General features: G+C 31.0%; 1 protein-coding gene across 2 annotated transcripts in view; it reads right to left on the bottom strand.

Moving 5' to 3' along the window:
• Positions 1–16,628, bottom strand: part of LOC148271360 (sodium/iodide cotransporter) — a 43,496-nt gene extending 26,868 nt beyond the window's left edge. Inside the window, exons 1-2 of one of the 2 annotated variants that reach the window (XM_088241488.1) lie at positions 16,406–16,628; positions 1,015–1,401 (exon numbers count right to left, since the gene is read on the bottom strand). In XM_088241488.1, the coding sequence (XP_088097614.1) occupies positions 1,015–1,219 (205 nt within the window). In that variant the 5' untranslated portion in view covers positions 1,220–1,401; positions 16,406–16,628. The remainder of the gene's footprint in view (positions 1–1,014; positions 1,402–16,405) is intronic. The other variant, XM_088241489.1, reaches the window with a different exon arrangement.
• Between the last annotated feature and the right edge of the window lie 3,131 nt (positions 16,629–19,759).

Raw genomic sequence — 19,759 nt, 5'->3', positions numbered from 1 at the left:
TTGTAGTTGTCTTTGTATAAATATTATTTGTATGTGATGTATTGTAGGGGATATGTCCATACCTGCACGATTCAAGTAAAACGCGCAAAAAGTAAACAAATTATGCCGTTTTTACGAAAATGAGGAAGTTCAACACTACGGGAAATTGGAAATTAAAAAATGTTTTCTTGCGCGCGGTAAAAATTAGCGCATTAAAATGTACTGCAAAGTTTCTCGAAACTGTATGAAAAAAATAAAAATAAATATTACAATATAAACGAATTACAGAATTACATTTAGTTGAAAATTTTCAATCCTTTCAATGTTTGTTATGTATTGTACAACGGATGCAAACTCCAAGTTACTGCGTACAAAAGTGTTGTATAAAGTCTTCAATGTATTTGGTTTTTTAAAGGGTTTGGAAATTCTTAAAATGAAGCCCAGCATTTGGTAAGCTTTTTCAACAATAGAATTTATGTGAGAGCCAAACAACAATCTACTATCAAAAATAACTCCCAAGTCTCTAATCTCGCTACACCGTGATATTATATGTTTTGCTTCCATACTTCTGTAGGATTTTGTGAGGTCGTCCCGTCCCAGTTGGTGATGGACAAAGAAGACGATGTTATAGTTTAATGCGTGCATTTATTACATGGCGAATAAATAATTCATTCTGTCGCACGGGCGTTACGGCGATGAGGAGTTGAAGTAACTGCGTTTGAACTTCATACAACTGACTGAACTTTACTGGACTGAACTGGGCGTTGACTGCGCCCTGGGTCTCTTTATAGGCAACGTTCCTTTGTTTTTTTTATATCTCCCCTACCATTAAGGACGATGTTAATGTACTACAGAACGTTGATCTTGTATTTTGCAGAATATAGTAAATTGAATTCAATAGAAAACGCTGACTTGCTTCTTGGAGTCATGACTATATTTCAGGTGGACTTATTTAGCGCGTGTGTGTTATCGACTATGGACTTTGAACCCCACACTCCTGAAATAAAAAAAATAATCAAGGAAAATATGACTCACCAAGAAAAGACCTCACTCCAAGAGTTCCTCTAGCAATAGACAACATCATGGCGGCCATGGAGATCCCTCCTCCCGTAGCAAATACATAATTCTCTTTTGTCTGTGGTGTTTTCACCTTGCTCCACAGTGGCCATAATGTACTTCCCACAATAAATATTATAAACACAATATAATCCACAATCAAAGCACTTTGAGCCATCGCCATCTTGAAATTTAAAAAAAAAACTTTTCAGACGCACGTCACAAAACTCAGAACCAAAGCACTTTTCTCAAATTTGAATTCTTTTTTAAATTCACACTAGATGTCATCTGCTTAGGCACATTGTGAATTTTGTATTTTCTTGAGTGAAATCTTAATGCTGTGTCCTCTTGACTCTAGGACATCTTCTGAAAAAAAAAGAAATGTTTTATATTAAAAAACAAAAAAGTTTTTTATAATTGTTGCTATAATAGCATTAGATCACAGAAAGTTAAAATTAAAAACGAACTAATGATGCTGCTAAGTTTGATTATGGTGTTCCTCAAGGAAGCACGTTAGGACCGCTACTGTTGTTAATATATGTTGACGAACTTTGAAGTGGCGAATCTCATTAAACATATTGTTTAATTGATAAAACGTAATTTGCTGCAATTAAAATTGAAATATGTAACCATAAAAAAGTATATATAAATAATGTTACAAAATACAAGTCGATATGTTTACAAACATATATCTAGACTGACTACTTCTACACAGAAAACGCGTCAACAAACTATTTTAAACAATCTACAATACCTAGAATACGTGACTAATAAAACAATATATTTTTTGTGACAATGTATGTAAATTTAGGTCAAAAATTATAGAAATTTTAAGAGAAGAAGATATTTAACTTTGTTATTACGTACACATTTTTTCATTTCTTTTCTTTTACATGAATTATATTGAACATAATTTAAATTATTGTATTAAGTGTAAACAATTTTTTTGGTGTGTGCATGAGTGTCTTACACTCATATACAAAGACATTGGCAATATTTGTGTACATACTGTTTGTTTAACTAATAAAATAAATATATAAAGTAACTAATATCGATACAAGTCTTCAATGAAAGAAAGAAGAGAGATTAAGGAAGAGAAAGGAGATGTTTCTTCAGGCGTGTTTAAATGAAGCTACTGTAGAAACATATTTGATAGTGGATGGGAGATGATTTCACAATCGAGCTAAATAACTATTAAATTTAGGTGAATCAGCAACTTATTTTGAGACAAAAATCATTGCAGACATTATAAAATATAACATACTCACCTATAAATAACCTCGAATCTTCATTACAATGTTATTAAAATTACAATTATAATTATAAGTTTAAATGTAACGAAAAAAAAATGGAAAAGTCTCGTTTGACTTTGAAAACGTAAACAAAGCATTTCGAGTGACAGCTGATTCTATTTCTGTATCATACAACACCGTCTTATGTTATGTAAATTATAATATATTTTTACTCAGCCGTAATTACAACGTACAGTTCACATAGCGTCGGTAATTTTAAACAATAACCAAAGAAAATTAGAAAAAATAATTGCACTATTGAAATAAAGCTTTTCGAAATCATTACGATATTTTCAGTGACTGAAACAACCCCTAAATGTTACTAACTCTGGCGAGGAAAATTATAACTAATTCAGTTCAAGTTTTCTCCGATAGATGGCAAGAATAGTCCGTGGAAAATTAATTGTAAAAATATGATCAATTATGATCCTATGTCGAAATATTAACTTTATCAACAATATTTTGAGGTTGTCCAAATTTTTGTAGACAAGAACTAGATTCAACTCCCACGGGAGCTGTTAACATTAACATATTACAACAGAGACGAAGAACATTTTAAATAAGGTAATATAGAAGTCTAGGCATCTACAGGGTTTATGACCTGATGTTAGATGTTCAAATATGGGCAGAATGGTGAATGTTACACAGTGTGTAAAGTAGCCACTTAAACCAGCCAATGACAGGTTTTAAGCCCTTAAGGTTTTATTTCATTTTGTCAGTGTCCCGGCGAAAGAAGAATACAGTTCTGAGTGGGAAACAGAACCAGAATCCTGGACGAGTGTTTTTGACTCGATGGCTACTCTCAGGTAAAAATCCTGAAAAAAGGAATCGCCTGAAGGGAAGTACGCTTCGTAGTGCAGTGGTTGGCACGTTCGCTTTCCTTGCTTGAGGTCCTAGATTCGATTTCTTGGAGAGTCAACATGAAATATTTGTTTGAAATGTGATTTTCACTGAAATATTTCATTGTTATTGGACGGGCACCTAAGCGTAAGACTGATCACATTACCTTCTAGCAACAGATGAACGAGATACGTCACGTTAAAATGCATAGGGCACTGTATTTTTTTATTTATTTGGAAGTTCAACAAGAATACATAAAATACATACATTTTTTAAGTACGCATTACTAACATTCTATATACATATTCTCAATTATAGAACTCCACCATCTCTCATGAATTATATAAAATAAGTGTGTAAAATCAATTTAAGTAATAATAAAGATTAAGTTTAGTGAAAGATAAGAATAAAGATTAAGTTAAAGAAATAAAATTTAGTTAAACTTAAGAAACTATATTTTTTATTTTTTTTTTAAGAAAAGAAAAGAGAAATAAAAAACTTATAAGATATGATAAAATAGACTGAAATTAATTTACATACACAAAAATAAGGCATTTGATTTAAGATACAAAGTTAATTTTTTTTATAATTATTTGCTATATCATGATAAATGTCAATGTTGACTTTTTTTTCCATTTTGTTATATAGTCTTAACATACTTGCAAGAGGGTTAAAATGTGCCATATTGTTTGTAAAAATTGGAAAGTAAAATGTATCAGGTGATCTCAGACGCCTACGGGAACGTACAATGACACATTTTCAACACAAAACACTGAATCAACATTATTGTGAATTATATTGTACAAGTAGATCATACCTATAATTTGTCTCCTAGTTTCTAACTTTTCAATTTTAAAATACTCCAAGCGCTCTTCATAACATTGAAGTATTACGACAAAGAACGAAGAATTTTTTTCTGTACAGTTTCAATTATATTTTTATAAATCACATAATGAGGTGACCAAACAATACTTCCAAATTCCAACTTGCTACGTACAAGAGAATTATATAAACGAATTATTGATTCTGCATTTCTAAATGGCTTGGATATTCTGTGTATGAAGCCCAGCATTTGTAAAGATTTCTCTTTAATTTAACAATATTGAAGTGATTGGAAAAAGTTAAACGTGAGTCAAATGTGATTCCAAGATCTCGGATTGTGCTTACTGAGTTAAAGTCAATATTATTAATGCATTGTTGTATTTATTGAACAATGCAGTGCCGGGTGCAGATGAGGGTATGATGATGATGAATATTATTTTCTTGATCAAAATACATGTGAAATGACACGTCAGAAGCCCTATAAATGCCTAGTCTTCCGTATTCTCCTTAAAAAATGCTTTTTCTTTATGTTACAATAAATTTAGCTTTGTCTACGAACATTTGGACGTATTCAAATAGCAGAAAGATGATATTGTGCACATGAGGAAAAAAAATCATCCTAATCATCATTACCTTTCCGCACTTAATGGTGCATAGGGCATTGCATTGGTACACCAATCGCAGCGTATCTTGATCATTTTTGTCCCATGATGGTAAGATGATCAGTCTTACGCTTCAGGTTCCAGTCCAGGGACAATAAAATATTCTGGTGTGAAAACACTCTTTTAAATAAATATTTCTTATTAACCATGTCGGAAATCGAACCCGAGACCTCTTGCATGGCAGGTAAACGCGCTGACTACTACACCACGAGGCCAACATAGACCGCAAAAAAAATTGCTGTTTATAATATTACTTACATATTATTATATGTAGGTAAAAATTTATGACCATTTTTTGTATCTTACCTATAAAAACTATTATCGTTCGCAACTGGTACCAATGTCCCTAAGTTAACTCTAAATTTTAAGAGGCGTAATCTGGCGGTTGAAAAGTAATTATATTTAGAAATACCTTTTAAAATGATAATAATTTTTATGTAATGTTTTAAACTATATTTTTTAAATACGCAATTTTGAAAGAACTGCGTTTTAAAATGAAAAAAAATGGAAAATTGCCTTACTTGTTATCAAACTACAGCCTTAATTAATTAGATAATAATTTTAAAAATATTTTCACCTATAGTATCGTGATTGTTCTTCAAATCTATACAGATGTTCTCTAAACTCTGTCACATCCCAAACCACGATGATCAGTATAGGCAAGAAGACAAATAAGCATATTTAAAAAATATTAAGTCTGAAGATTTTTTTTTAAATAAACTATTTTGTTTGTAATATTAGCCCTGAAAAAGGCATAGTATTGCCGCGGCCGTGCGGTTGGCGGTGTATCAGACTCCCCCTCCTCGTTTCTACCCTGCAGAAGTAAGCAACCATTTATTTTTTTCTACATTTTATATTTTAAGATTTTAGCCGTTCTAAGAATTTATTTTAATGAGCCAATATGTCTTCTTGCTCATACTGATCATCGTGGTTTCGGATGTGACAGGGTTTAAAGAACACCTTGTATACGTAAACAAGAATATGTGAATACACAAACATAATTTAAAATAACCTAGAAAATATTCATTATTTTGTAAACATCGTTTTGCTTATCAACCACGTTAATTTAAAAGAAAAGGTTTTTCATAACATGAATTTCAATATATAATTAAATCACAGCCAGTAAGATTAAACAATATTTTATTTGAGTTAATGTGATGACTTTAATTAAAATCATCTACATATATTAACATAGAGATTGAGTACTTTTAATTTAAACTCGGCATTCACAAAGCTTTTGACATATTTTTTTATTATATTAATTCAAATACATATACTCGTATATTACAAGAAAAAATAAAACGTATCCATAAATCTATGAGGCTAAAAGCTCTGTATTGAGTTGGGATAAAACATAATGGAAACTGGAAGTATGCACATTATTAAACTACACTAATCCGTAGCTCAATCACAAATAACTATCGACGTGCTTAAAAACATCCTAAACATTTGAGGGATCACAATGAACAAAAACGAACATATTAAAATTTATTTCAACAGAGAGGGAAACCATTTTTGAGAAGTGAATATGGAAGTCTAGGCATTTACAGGGATTATGACCTGTCATTGGCTGGTTAAAGTGGCCACTTTACGCACTATGTAACATTCACCATTCTGCCAATGTTTGAACATCCACATTTCCTCAACTCTTCCGTCCAATGACAGGTCATAAGTCCTGTAAATGCTTAGACTTCCTTATTCCCTTCTCAAAAATGTTTTCTCTCTCTGTTGAAATAAATGTAAATATGAACAACTCCCTAGGGAGGAATTCCAGCCAGTCTGCAATCATTTGGACATACTCAAACATTGTTAAAAATGAACATGCTTGAGTTATCGCAGTCATAAGTCAACGCGTGTGTAATCTCTAAGTAAACGGTCGGATCGGTTCGTTTTTTGTTTTCCTCGTAAATTAATAAAGTTCGCTAGAGAAAAATCGGTGTTTTCTCGAAAAAAACATCAATATATTGCATTTGCAAAATAGTAAGGAGTGTCTAATAGAAAAAAGAGAAAATTAAATTACAATTGCTATGGCGACTGCTTTTCTTGATATTTGGCTTGCCAACCATGAAGCATGAATAAATAATAAATAAATAAATAAATGAAAATAGTAGTTTTGGAATATTTTACATATTTACACCGGTACAAATTCAAATATGTGATTGCGCAGCAGGATCATACATCGCAAAACGTAAATATTTTGACATTTAATAATTAGATGTTCACGGATGTTGCATTGTGATCGCGAATACGATAAACAACCATGGTGAGATATTGTTATCACATCGCTTATTGGCACGTCGGTAGTTATTTGTGATTGAGCTACAATAGCTACAGTAGCTCAATCACAAATAACTACCGACGTGCCAATAAGCGACGTAATAAAAATATCTCAGGAATCGAACCAAGCATTATAGGCGAATACGCCGACCACTACCCTGCGGACTTTTGTCCTCTCGATTTCGTTTTTTGGAATTTTTACATGTCGAGTCAAAAATACTCGCAGAACTGTATTCTTAATCTAGTCGGAGACAGACAATTAAAATATTGTCAAATTATTTATTATGAAACGACTCCACAATAAAATAATTGTAACAAAAAATTCTGATTTTTTTTAAATGTTTGACTGGGAAATATACTGTTTAAAGTCCAGAGGAAATAATTAAAACGCAATAAAGGTATTTTTATCACTTTTTCATTACGTAGGTAGTAACAATTATTATTTCCTAGTATTTAAAATTGTCTTGTCACAAAGTTAATGGCAATTATACTTATTAGATTTTAATAGCACTAATTACGTTGTCGATGATAAAAAAAACTATTTAAGGAGTTAACCTTTGAGTGTTCAAATCCAGCATGTCTGCAAATATTTTGACATACTCAAAACATTGTTGAATTAACTGACTGGTATGTGTAAAAATTGTAAAATTGTTTTCAGGCGTTGCCTAGTATGTGAATTGGTTCAACCGGATGAATCTCGACCCCGAGATAAAGGTTTCAGCTCTTTTTTTTATATTTTTTTATTTATTTATTTTTTCTTACGATAAACATAATAATATAAAACAAAGGCTTGGCTTGTTCGTGGGTATACAAGAAAATGTCAATGAATTTTAGCTCCTATAATAAACAATAGACAGTTATAATTTTTTTGTACAACATAAGAAAGAAAAAATTAAATATTCTGTAAAAGATAATATGGTAATTTTTTTAATAGTAATTAAAAAAGGAAATAAAACATATTAAAAAAAACACAAAAATATTCCTTATTATTAGGGCAACAAAATAAATCTAGAAAAAAATAGTTCATATCTTTATTTTGAATCCAGGATAGTGCATGTTTTTTAAAAGAAGGAAAATTTCGAAAGTTTGTAATCAATGAAATATTATCAATAGAAAAAGAATTAAACATTTTTGGGCCTATAAAACATGCATGTCTCTGTGCGAGCCTCGTTTTACAATGTGGTATTTCTAACACACGATGCCTTCTATGACTTGATCTATTTGAATTACTTGTAAATAAATTTTGGTTCTTAAATATATATTTTAAACATTGAAAACAATATATTTGTTTTAGATCTAAAAGTTTAGCTTCTTGGAACAATTGGAAAGAGGGAAAAGTGCGATTCTTGTAAAGCATTATTTTAAATATAAATTTTTGAACAGTTTCTAATGGTTTAATATGATTGTTGTAAGTTCCCCCCCATCCAGTTATTCCATAGGAAAGCGATGACTGTACAAGTGCATATTATACCATTTTAATCGTATTTAGCTGGGCGTAAATACTTAGTCTTTTGAACGCATGGGTTAAATATCTTAGTTTATTAACAATTACTTCAAGATGATTAGTCCATTTAAGTTGACAGTCAATGATTACTCCCAGGTATTTTATGCACCTTTCAGACTTCATGTTTTCGCAGTTATCACAAAAGCCAACAGATGGAAGAGTTGAGGAAATGTGGATGTTTAAACATAGGCAACTTGTAAAAGAATGGCACCTTTCTTCTAAGAATTTACCCTTAGCTTTGCTTAACGCTGTATAAAACAAAATACGCAGCAGCGTTGGGAGGATCATTACCGCGCTTCTTCTGCAGGTAAAATCACTAAAATGTTTTTCCCAACGCTGGCTGATGCAGCAAACTTCCGTCATCATCACCAAAGTACTTTCGAAACGACACAAATTTTTACCGGACACGGAGCTATGAGAAGTTACTTATATGGGTTTAAATTTAGGAATGATGACTATTGTCCATGCGATGATATTTCTTCACAGAGTGTCGAACATCAGTTTTCAGTTTAGAACGCCATAATCTTGAAGCAGAATGCAGGAAAGATGGAATATCCTTAACAGATATTCACGCCGTAGTTAAAAGTAGTTATCACGCGCCATTGTTCTTGAACTTTGCAACAATGGTGATTGGACTCATAAAGGTAATAAACCAAAATCAGTGATCGAACATCCCATTTCCAAGACAAACAAAAACGATTTTTTCCGAGTACCGTAGCTTTGTACATGACACGTGAGGTCCAAATATAAATAAAAAATAAAATAAATAAATAAAAACATAGGCAGAATGGTGAATATTACACAGTGTGTAAAGTGGCCACTTAAACCAGTCAATGACAGGTCACAAGCCCTGTGAATGCCTAGACTTCCATATTTCCTTCCTAAAAATGTTTTCCTTCGCTGTTGCAACCAATTTAGATCTAAATAACTTTCTAGGGAGGAAATCCAGCCCGTCTGCAAACATTTGGGCATACTCAGAACATTGTGGAAAAAAAAAATTAGTAACTAAAAAGACTAGTTAACTTATCATCATCATGATCATTGCCTTTCCGCACCGAATGGTACATAGGGTACTGCATTGGTACACCAATCGCAGCGTTTCTGATATTTTTTGTTACATGAAGGTAAGATGATCAGTCTTGCGCTCCATGTATCAATCCAGGGACTATGAAATAATTGAATTAATATTTCATGCCAACCCTGTTGGAAATCGAACCCGAGACATATTGCATGGTAGACAGACGCGCTGACCATTACATCACGAGGCCGACAATTTTTTTAATGTATTATACCAAACAAATAATGTTCTATATAGTTTTGTCACAATTTTTGACTATCATTATCTACATATAAGTTACCGGATAAATAGTGATGCGCATAATCAACAGTTACAGCAATAGGTAATGATGTTTGCCGAAATATTCGATTATTTCAATTAACGACTATAAATAACTGAAAGTGTTAATAATGTAACCGAGTAATAATGAGGTATTTTAGTGATTTTTTATATTTGTTAATATACTTTCAAACTAAGCTTAAAAAAATATGTATCGTATTATCTCGCCAAGATTTTTATAAGTTTTGTATTTTTTTACAATAGTTCTTTGCTGTGAGTTGTTCTGATTAGTGGGTTGGCTTCCCGGAAACCATAAATCTATCACAACACTCTATTATTGGTTGATTTATAAGAACTTGTGATTTCATTTAAAGTAGTTCTTTTTTCGCATACATTTTAGAGAATCTTCGCCGTACAATTAAAAATGTTTTCATTTTTACCAGGTGTAAGTAAACATTTTTTGTATCCAATTTCCTGTAGCACTGAACCTGCGCATGGTCCGCGTCTTGGTTAAATGATCAGCGCTTTAACCTACCATGCAAAAGGTCTTCGTGAAATATTTATTTACGAAGATGTTTTACACTAGAATTTTTTATAGTCCCAGGGCCGGCACCTGAAAGTATAATCCTCTTAACTTCATGAAACAAAAGTTATTAAGATATCTACGGTTGGTGAACCAATGCAGTGCCCTATGTAACATTTAATTAAGAAATGGAAAGATGATAAGTTTTACCGATTACACTGACTTAGTAAAAAAACTTTTTTTTTAAATTTAAATTTTAAACCCTTATGGATTACACAAATTCCACTAAATATTTTTTCTCGTTTAAGTTCATATTTCACTGTCAATGGTAATATTTTTAACACCGTTTATAGCGGTTGTCTGAGTCTTTCGTTTAGTTTTGTCTGGTAGTTTATTGTATAATTTCAGTCCCTGGTTTATTAGTCTCGACTGTCCTTGTCTCGTTTTAGAAGGTTGTATATGATATAGTTCTGATATTCTCGTATTATATATATGTTTACTGGTTTTAGTTCGTCGTCTACAATTACATCAATGACTAATTTATGAATATTTTTTAAGGATTCTAGTTGAAACAGTTAATAATCCATTGTAAAAATATGATTTAAAAGGTGCATTAGATTTTTTTTTAATGCAGCCTATCCCGATCTTTTTTTATAAAAAAGTAAAGTTATCATTATTGACAAAGTTGACATAAGAACGATTGGCCTGACGAACTGGAGAAGAGCCACGGGGTGCAAGGACAAATGGAGACAAATTCTGGAGAAAGCCAGGGCCCAAAACGGGCTGTAGCGCCACTGATGATGATGATCATTCTTACGCCTCAGGTACCAGTCCAAGGACAGTGAAACACCGCAGTGAAAGTTCTTCCTCCACATACCCGATAACCATTATAAAGAACGTAGGTTTTCATATTGGTTTCGTTCATACAATGAAGCAATGTTTGCTTGTCAATATCTCTTTTAAATTTTCATTTTTTGAATATTTTATGAGTTTAACTGAATACGTCTACTACTTTCACAGCCCTTTTCATTATGCATTTGGAAAATGATATAGAAGATCTTTGTCGGATATTGTCATTCTTCCTCATAATCATATTGCAAACACAAATGGTAGCATAAACTGTGTTTACTTCTAACAAATTCAGTTACTAAAATTCATGTCCTTTACAGTATTTTTATAAAAATTTAATGTGATCATTATATTATTATTTTCAATATGTTTTAAATTTCGTAACTCTTCCTTCCCGATAATGACAGCTAGTACACATTGCATCTAGTATTTTAAATATCGCCATAAATATAGTAAATTATGTATTAAGATTTTCAGTATTCCATCGTTATACATTTATGAATCGGATAAAATATGTTCTTACTAAATAATTTTAAAAGTTATCAATTCTAATAAGATTAAAACCACTGAACTTCCTCATTGGTCTCTCTAAGTGAAAGAATCGGTTATTCGCAAAACCAGTTATTCGGTTTTCCACGTAATCAATTGTGCATACCCATCGCAAATGAATGAAAATCCGACCTTAGTAGGCATAGATGATAGCGAATAATTTTTCGTATTTAACTGTGTATCGGTGAAAATTTAAATAAAAATACAAAAGTAATTCGAGGTTAGTAACCTATTTTAGTGGAAAATTAAATATAACTACAACATATGAAGTCGTGTATTTTCGCGAAACTATAAATGAATTTAATAACTATGTTTTACATTGACAATTTTCGCAATAATCCATTTTTAATGTATCCAGGTCAACATCATTTAATAAAAATTATATTAGGTGTTAACAAAAGTTACGGCCGTTTTTTTTTTAATTTAAAAATAAGCACCAAAAAGAAATAATAACGATAAATAATTTATTTCCATTAAAATACATTACAATGAAGAGATAACATCTAAAATATTTTTTTTTAAATTTGAAGATAAAAACTTCCTCAAAAATTTTAACTCAAGTCATCATCATCATCACCTAATGGTGCATAGGGCACTGAATTGATACACCAATCGCAGCATATCTTGATCATTTTTGTTACATGAAGGTAAGATGATCTTACCATGACTATGAAATATTATTGTGTGAAAATACCCTTTTAAATCAATATATTTAATATCGACCATGTCGGGAATTGAACCCGAGACCTCTTGAATGGAAGGAACTCAAGTTCAAAATGAAAATAATAAAAAAACACTTGTCAGGAGAGAAAGTAAAAAAAATAGAATACACAAATACAAACTAATACCACTTTCGGACAAAGGGATTTTGAGTATTATTCAATTAAAATCTATAACCTACTTCCACTATCTATTAAAACAATTAGTAACGAGAAAATGTTTAAAAAGGCTATAAAATTTATGATATTAATGATATTTTTTCGACAACAATTATCTAAAGTTATAAAACTGTAAAGCTTCAGTAATTATCTCACAATACATACTTGTATGTCAATAAATACATACTTACTTTGTTATATTTTTCCCAAAATTCAAATATAAATACCTTAATTCCCCATTACCTATTAAACACTTAGCCTCGCCCTTAACCATTGGTTTTTCCCTCAATTACGATTAATGTACATGCTATAGTTCATAAGATTATTTTTATTTTCTACTTAAGTACCTTGAATTATACAACTTTATAAGGACATTAAATTCATCTAATCTTCACATTCGTTTGAAAATACCCTAACAAGGCGAAACAATTGTCACGAAATTTTTGTTTTTAAATATATTATGTTTGTAAAAATAAAATAAAGTGTTCTAGAGACTCAAATCAGTGTTTGATTTCTAATAGTACAGGTTTTAATATGGAGTTCTACAAAATCAATCAATACAATCAATCAATCGATACTCATATTAATGATAATTTAGTGTAAGGCTCTCTCTAAGCACAAAATCTACTCTCTTTCAAAAAAAAAAATATTTATTTAATTTTACAAGATGCCCAAGGGCGTTTACAAAAATTATACTGGTTTAGTACACACATAGTAAGTAATAATTTAAAAAATAAACAACATATTTTTAAAAAAACATATACGCATAAAAAAGGTGTTATTAACAAATTAATGTGAAAAAACAATTTTAATACATATTACTAAAACATGTATTGAAACTGGTCTTTATAATCATTTCTCTAACCCGCATTTAACCCGTATTTAAATCATTTTAGATACTTGGAAGGTATGGTGATAAGTCTTACGTTTCAGATGCCAGTCCAAAAATATTGATATATTGCTGTGCAAAAGCACCTCTAATACCAATATTTTACATCCAGCCTGCCGGAAATCGAACTCAGGAATAAGAATTCACAGCTCTAATTTTTATCGGCCCGGACACCATATTCATTAAATAAATGAAATGTTTTTTTAAACAATTGTTTGGTGCACAAATGTCGAGATACGTACATTGGAGGGGGCAGATGATGTATGACGTTTTTTTATTTTTTTAGATATCAAAGCGACAGGGGTCTAAAAAGATGCATTTCGGATAACATTGAGTGTAAAAATAATTTAAAAAAATATTCCTTGCTACTTTTGGCCCTCAACCGAGATTTGAAGTTTATAACTGTCTGAACATTTTGTTAATTATCTATATTGATAAAATTATTTTTTGTTAGTAAAGATATGACTTACACAATATTATTTTTGGTATGTGTATATATATTTACATATTTATACACACACAATTCTGGGTTTTATCACAAGGGGGAGTAGGTATATTATTATTTATATCACTACAGAGATGGGTAGTATTTTTGTTTCAAGATTAACCTTAACCTCAATATCAAATACATAGATGGCGCTCCAAACGCGCTAGCGAAAGCTTTCCTTGTTTCATGACATATATACAAAAACCAAAAATGTCACCGATATGGATATTCGCTAATAAGCGGAATGGGGAATGTTGTAGAATTCTACATAAAAGTGGCCACTTGAACCCAACCTATGACAGGTCATAAGCCCTGTAAACGCTCGAATATCCATAATCTTGAAACAAAAATACTACCCATCTCTGTAGTGATATAAATAATAAGATATGACTTAATCACATTACAAATTCGAGCATGTTTTAAAACTACCGAAATGCAAAAATTTTACACTTCGCGGAACTGATTCCGTTGAGCGCTTGGCTAATATTGAGATAAACAATGGCTCATTTAAACAATCCTACCCATTTATTACAAAATAAAATGCAACTCATGCCCTTTGGAGCTTATTTAAAAAGGTTAATTGCACATTATAAAATTTAATAATTTCTTACTTACATTCGAAATGACAGCCGGTTTAGGGCAAAAAATTGACTTTTTTAAAAAGCTCTGGTCGAGGGCCAAAAGTAGTATCATATATTTTTTTTGTGGTATTTTTTGCATTCCAAGTAATCAAAAAGGCAACAGTTTGGACTTTATGTATTTCAAAATTTGGAAAAAAGAATACCGGCCCACCCTTACGTGCATTATGTAAAGCTGAGAGAAGTATTATCGACAAAATCAAGAATGGAGTTCTGCGATGGTTTGCACGTGTAGAGCGAATGGACAGCAAAAGAACGGCTAAAAAGATTTATGATGCAAATCTAATAATACTTGAGGATGAACATGTCAGAAGTCGAAATAATTGGCGGGCGAGCATGATAAGATGTATGAACGCATAGTGGGCCGGGGAGGTTACACAGGGTTTATCACGAACCCCCTAATAAATGTACACAAATTGATACTTAAAGTAATGTTTGATGTAATTCAAATAGATCAAGTTAAAGAAGGAATCGTGTGTTAGAAATACCACATTGTAAAACAAGGCTCGCACAGAGACATGCATATTTTATAGGCCCAAAAATATTTAATTATTTTTTTACTGATAATATTTCATTGATTACAAACCTTCAAAATTTTCCTTCTTTTAAAAAACATTCACTATCCTGGATTCAAACTAAAGATATGAACTCTTTTTTCTATGATTTATTTTGTTGCCCTTTAATAATAAGGAATATTTTCGTGTTTTTTTTTTAATATTCTTTATTTCCTTTTTTAATTACTATAAAAAAATGCCATATAATCTTTTACAGAATATTTTACATTTTCTTCCTTATGTTACACAAAAACTGTCCATTATTTATTATAGGAGCAAAAATTATTTTACATTTTCTTGTATACCCAAGAACAGGCCATGCCTTTGTGGAATTTTTTGTTTACTATTTTTACTATTTATATGTATTTTATTGCCATGTAATTATGCTTTATTTTTTGAAAACTCTGTTTTATCACTTATGTTTGGTGTAAAAAAAAAAATTAAAAAATTAAATTGAAATAAAATCTGGATGTTCAAACATAAGCAAAATGGTGAATGTTACACAGTGTGTAAAGCGGCCGCTTAAACCAGCCAATGACAGGTCATAAGCCCTGTAAATGCCTTGACTTCCATATTCCCTTATTTAAGGTATTCTCCATCCCTGTTATAATTTGTTAATGTGTCTTTATATTTATTTATTTATGTTTTATTAAGTAAGTTCATTACATCTTAAGAACTAATATAAACTGTTAATACTTTTGCATCTTTTTTATCAAAATTTCTAAGTAACATATTTTTTCAAATAAATTTTAAATATTTAGATTTTTTCTATTTCTTTTATTTCTTCAGGTAACTCATTGTACAGCTTCAATCCCTTGTACAATGAGTTTTGAAATTCTGTTTTTCTCCTCATTGCTAATCTTATCTTTTTTTACCCCTTGTTTCATTTGTATGACATCGTTGGATAAATTTTATTAATTATTTTATGTATAAAAATTGCTACATTACATTATATTATTACATGAACAAATAAATAATAAATTTAGAATGGTACAACCTCTCTCTGCCTACCCCTACGAGGAAACGGCGTAACGGTTTGCTATCGGGTTGTGGTCCCGGAGCTAGTGTTGCGGACTCAAGGATCAGAGGACCGAGGTTCGAACCCCACCAGATTTCCATTTATTAATAGTGCGTTATTTACAACTTGTTGAAAATGGTCACAAAAATTTAAATATTTGGGTAAATTATAAAAACGCTAATATGACTTTTTTTAAATAAAGCAATTGTAATTTGTTTGTTTGAAAAATTCAACTAAAAAGTCAAAACTTACCTAATTTTAAAATAAATAATAATTTTAACTTTTTTCACAAATTTTCACACAAAAATAAATCACTTATTAAACAGTTGAAATATTAAAAGTTAGGAACTTCACTTTGTTTCGCTGTTAAAAGTTCAGTTTACTAATCGCCTGAGGAATCATTTGTAATACTAAAGCACACGAACAGATGCTACAGGTTCGATTCACAACCAAACACTAAACTACTTGTGAATACAAAGTTTCAATAGTGGTTAGCTTACTTTAGCGATGGATTGACCACTATACTCCATTCATCGATGAACTGACGCACGTGGTGGTTTTGGGTCAAATTTGACCCGGTTTTAAATGTCGTCTTTTAGGCATTTTTGTGGGTTTTATTAGAATAAGAATAATAACAATAAATCTTTAAATTTATTACAACAGAAAAGAAAAACATTATTGAAAAGGGAATATGGAAGTCTAGGCGTTTACAGGGCTTATGACCTGTCATTGGCTGGTTTAAGTCGCCACTTTACACACTGTGTAACTTACACAATTCTGCCCATGTTTAAACATCCACATTTCCTCAACTCTTCCATCTGTTGACTTTTATGAAATAATGGAGCTGAAACCTTTATTATGTGGTTAAGATTCATCCGGCTCAACCAAATCACCTACTAGGCAACGCCCGAAAACAACTTTCCAATTTTTATACTTCTTCTTTTACCGGGTAGTTAATTCAACAATTTTTGAGTATGTCCAAATGCTTGCATCCGCTGGATTTCCTCCCTAGGGAGTTATTCATATTTAAATTTATTGCAACAGAGAGGGAAAACATTATTGAAAAGGGAATGTGGAAATCCAGCCAATCTGTAAGCATTCGGACATACTCAAACATTGTTGATAATAAATCTTAATTATTCGTAATATAAAATTGTTTTTAATACAAAATAATACACCAAAGGTCCACATGACTTAAAGGCGGACTTACTGCCGCTGGCAATTTTTTATAGTCTAACAAAAAAAAAATACCAAAATAAAAATAATTAAATTTTATGAAAAGTTTAGTTGTGTTGCTTACATTATTTATATAAAATGCATTTTAATTTACTCGGTTTCATCTTCCAAATACGAATTCATGCTATAGTAACATTCGTCTATTGAGAACACTTTTAGCATTCATGATTTTTTTTTGATGCAATTGTTTTTTTTTTTTTTAAAGTTTATTAAATATTTTTACGGCCAAGCATGTGCGCTCTCTTAAAATAAAAAATTACTAATGGAATTCATTGATTAATATTATTCTTTTATCAACAATATGCTCTGAATAGTGAAAAAACGTATGGTAAAGTTTTGTGTACAAGATTTCATGATTTAGTTAAAGAAAATAACATTTAAAAAATATTATTCACACAACTGATAATTAACAATACTACTGGGTTAAATCGGACCCATCTTTGGTAGGTATAAGTTAATAAACATTTCAGTCACGCGATGTTTGACTTCCATGATCTTTATGACAAAAATAAACTTTAAAATATTACGGTCGGGTGGGGTAAGAGTGACACAAACTTATCAAAATCTATAGAATTAAGGGTCCATTTGTTCAATCGGTCAGACAAAGAGATGCGTTGTCATTCCAGAATCGAAACAAAGATGTTATTATTGCGTTACATTTTTTCAACTCTTAAAAGACTGAGCTGCAAACTTTCTTTACACGCGGTGATGTAAAATCGTGTTACCTTAAACAAAAGACAGAATATTCTGTAGTGAATTTGAAAATTAGTTAACCTATGTGAAAATACAGTATTCATAATTTACTCCAAATGATTTTATTCAGTCAGAGCCTTTGCACACTTAAAAGTCCGATTATCTCAGAACATGTTCTTCAGAGACATCTCACTGTTTCTTTGGGCTTGCGATATTTGGAAGCGAATTTCAATTTGAAAAAAACCTATATTCAAACGAAATAAAACAATAAATAGTATTTTGTGAAAATAAATCATCGAGGTGAATGGTTTTTGTGAATGAACTATAATTGTGTTTACCCCGAGTCACAAGTTTAGTATAGTGAAACCAGTTAAGACTATTCGCATTTCACTTACTCGCGTAAGCAGTGCCACGGAAGTGAGCCAGATGGCACTATCTGAAAACTTGAGTTAGCACTTATAACGAGTTTATAATAATTTGAATAAAGAAAGAAGCACGTGAAGCGTAAGATTGATAACTTGTCATCTTCTCTTTTCTCCGATTCGCTTCTCATGATGCATAGGACACTACTTTTTTTAAAATGAAATCATACATTTTTTTGTACTCTTTTGTTGGGAATTACAACAAATAGGCATAGAATTAAGAACACTTTAGAAACCGCACAGCATACGCACATCAAACAGAAGGCGATTCAACTACTCATAAATGAGTAGGTTTACGTTTTGACCCATTAGTTTCTTTGTAGACGTCTCTCAGTACGCAACTCCTGATTTGAATTCAACTATGCCGTGTTGTGTCCTTTTTCAGTAAAGAAATACTGCTAGGATCTTAAAGAAACAGGATGCAATCACATTTCATGTGTAATTAGCTAATGAATGTGTATATAACAAATGCATTACTTAAAACTTTAATTATTTTTCCATCTGTCAGATTGTCGAAAAAACAAATGGAAATTTCGTTAGTATTGCCAGGGTAGTAAATTTTTTTACCCTACTTTGCTCATCTAATGAGAGAATTAATGAAGATTGAATCTTGAATTAAACAACTCTGTAATGGATGTTTCACCGACATTATCTTCAAAACGTCAAATATTATTTGACATGATATAAAATATTCGTTTCATGTCAAATAAAATTAGTTTTATATTTTAAGTTCAAAGTTCATTAATGCAATTAATCTTATTAAATGACCCTTTACTTATCTACTCTGTTGTGTCAATCAATGTTTTTGCGTGTATAATAAAATTTTAGAGAAATTAACAGATTGCTTTTTTTTACCTTACATTTGTGTTATGGTTATATTCTTCGCGATCTGGCAATATTACCCGGTGACTTCAAGTATACGCGCGGCGAAAGTGTGTTTAAGTGGGGAAATTATTGGACACAGTCCGATGTATTCAAATATGATTCTACGCTCCTTTTGGACTATTCTTTATTCAATGCAAATAGGTTTTGAGAAAAAAAAATGCATTTTTTTTTTTAATGTACATTAAAGGTAATACAGGGTATTCAAAAAATAAAGGATCATCACACAGCAATGAAATCCGTATTAATGAAATACATATTACATGAAGGCATGGTAGGTATAATAAATAATAATATGTACATAAATCTGAAATAACATAGCAAGTTAAGTAAACAAATCAAGTTAAATCATATAAAATCGATAGAATCTATT

This window comes from Micrasema longulum, unplaced genomic scaffold (assembly GCF_059751315.1).
Source record: "Micrasema longulum isolate JH-2025_06_02 unplaced genomic scaffold, ASM5975131v1 h1tg002913l, whole genome shotgun sequence".
Taxonomy (NCBI): domain Eukaryota; kingdom Metazoa; phylum Arthropoda; class Insecta; order Trichoptera; family Brachycentridae; genus Micrasema; species Micrasema longulum.
The sequence above is the reverse complement of the archived record's forward strand: the minus strand, read 5'-3'. Positions and strand labels throughout refer to the sequence as shown.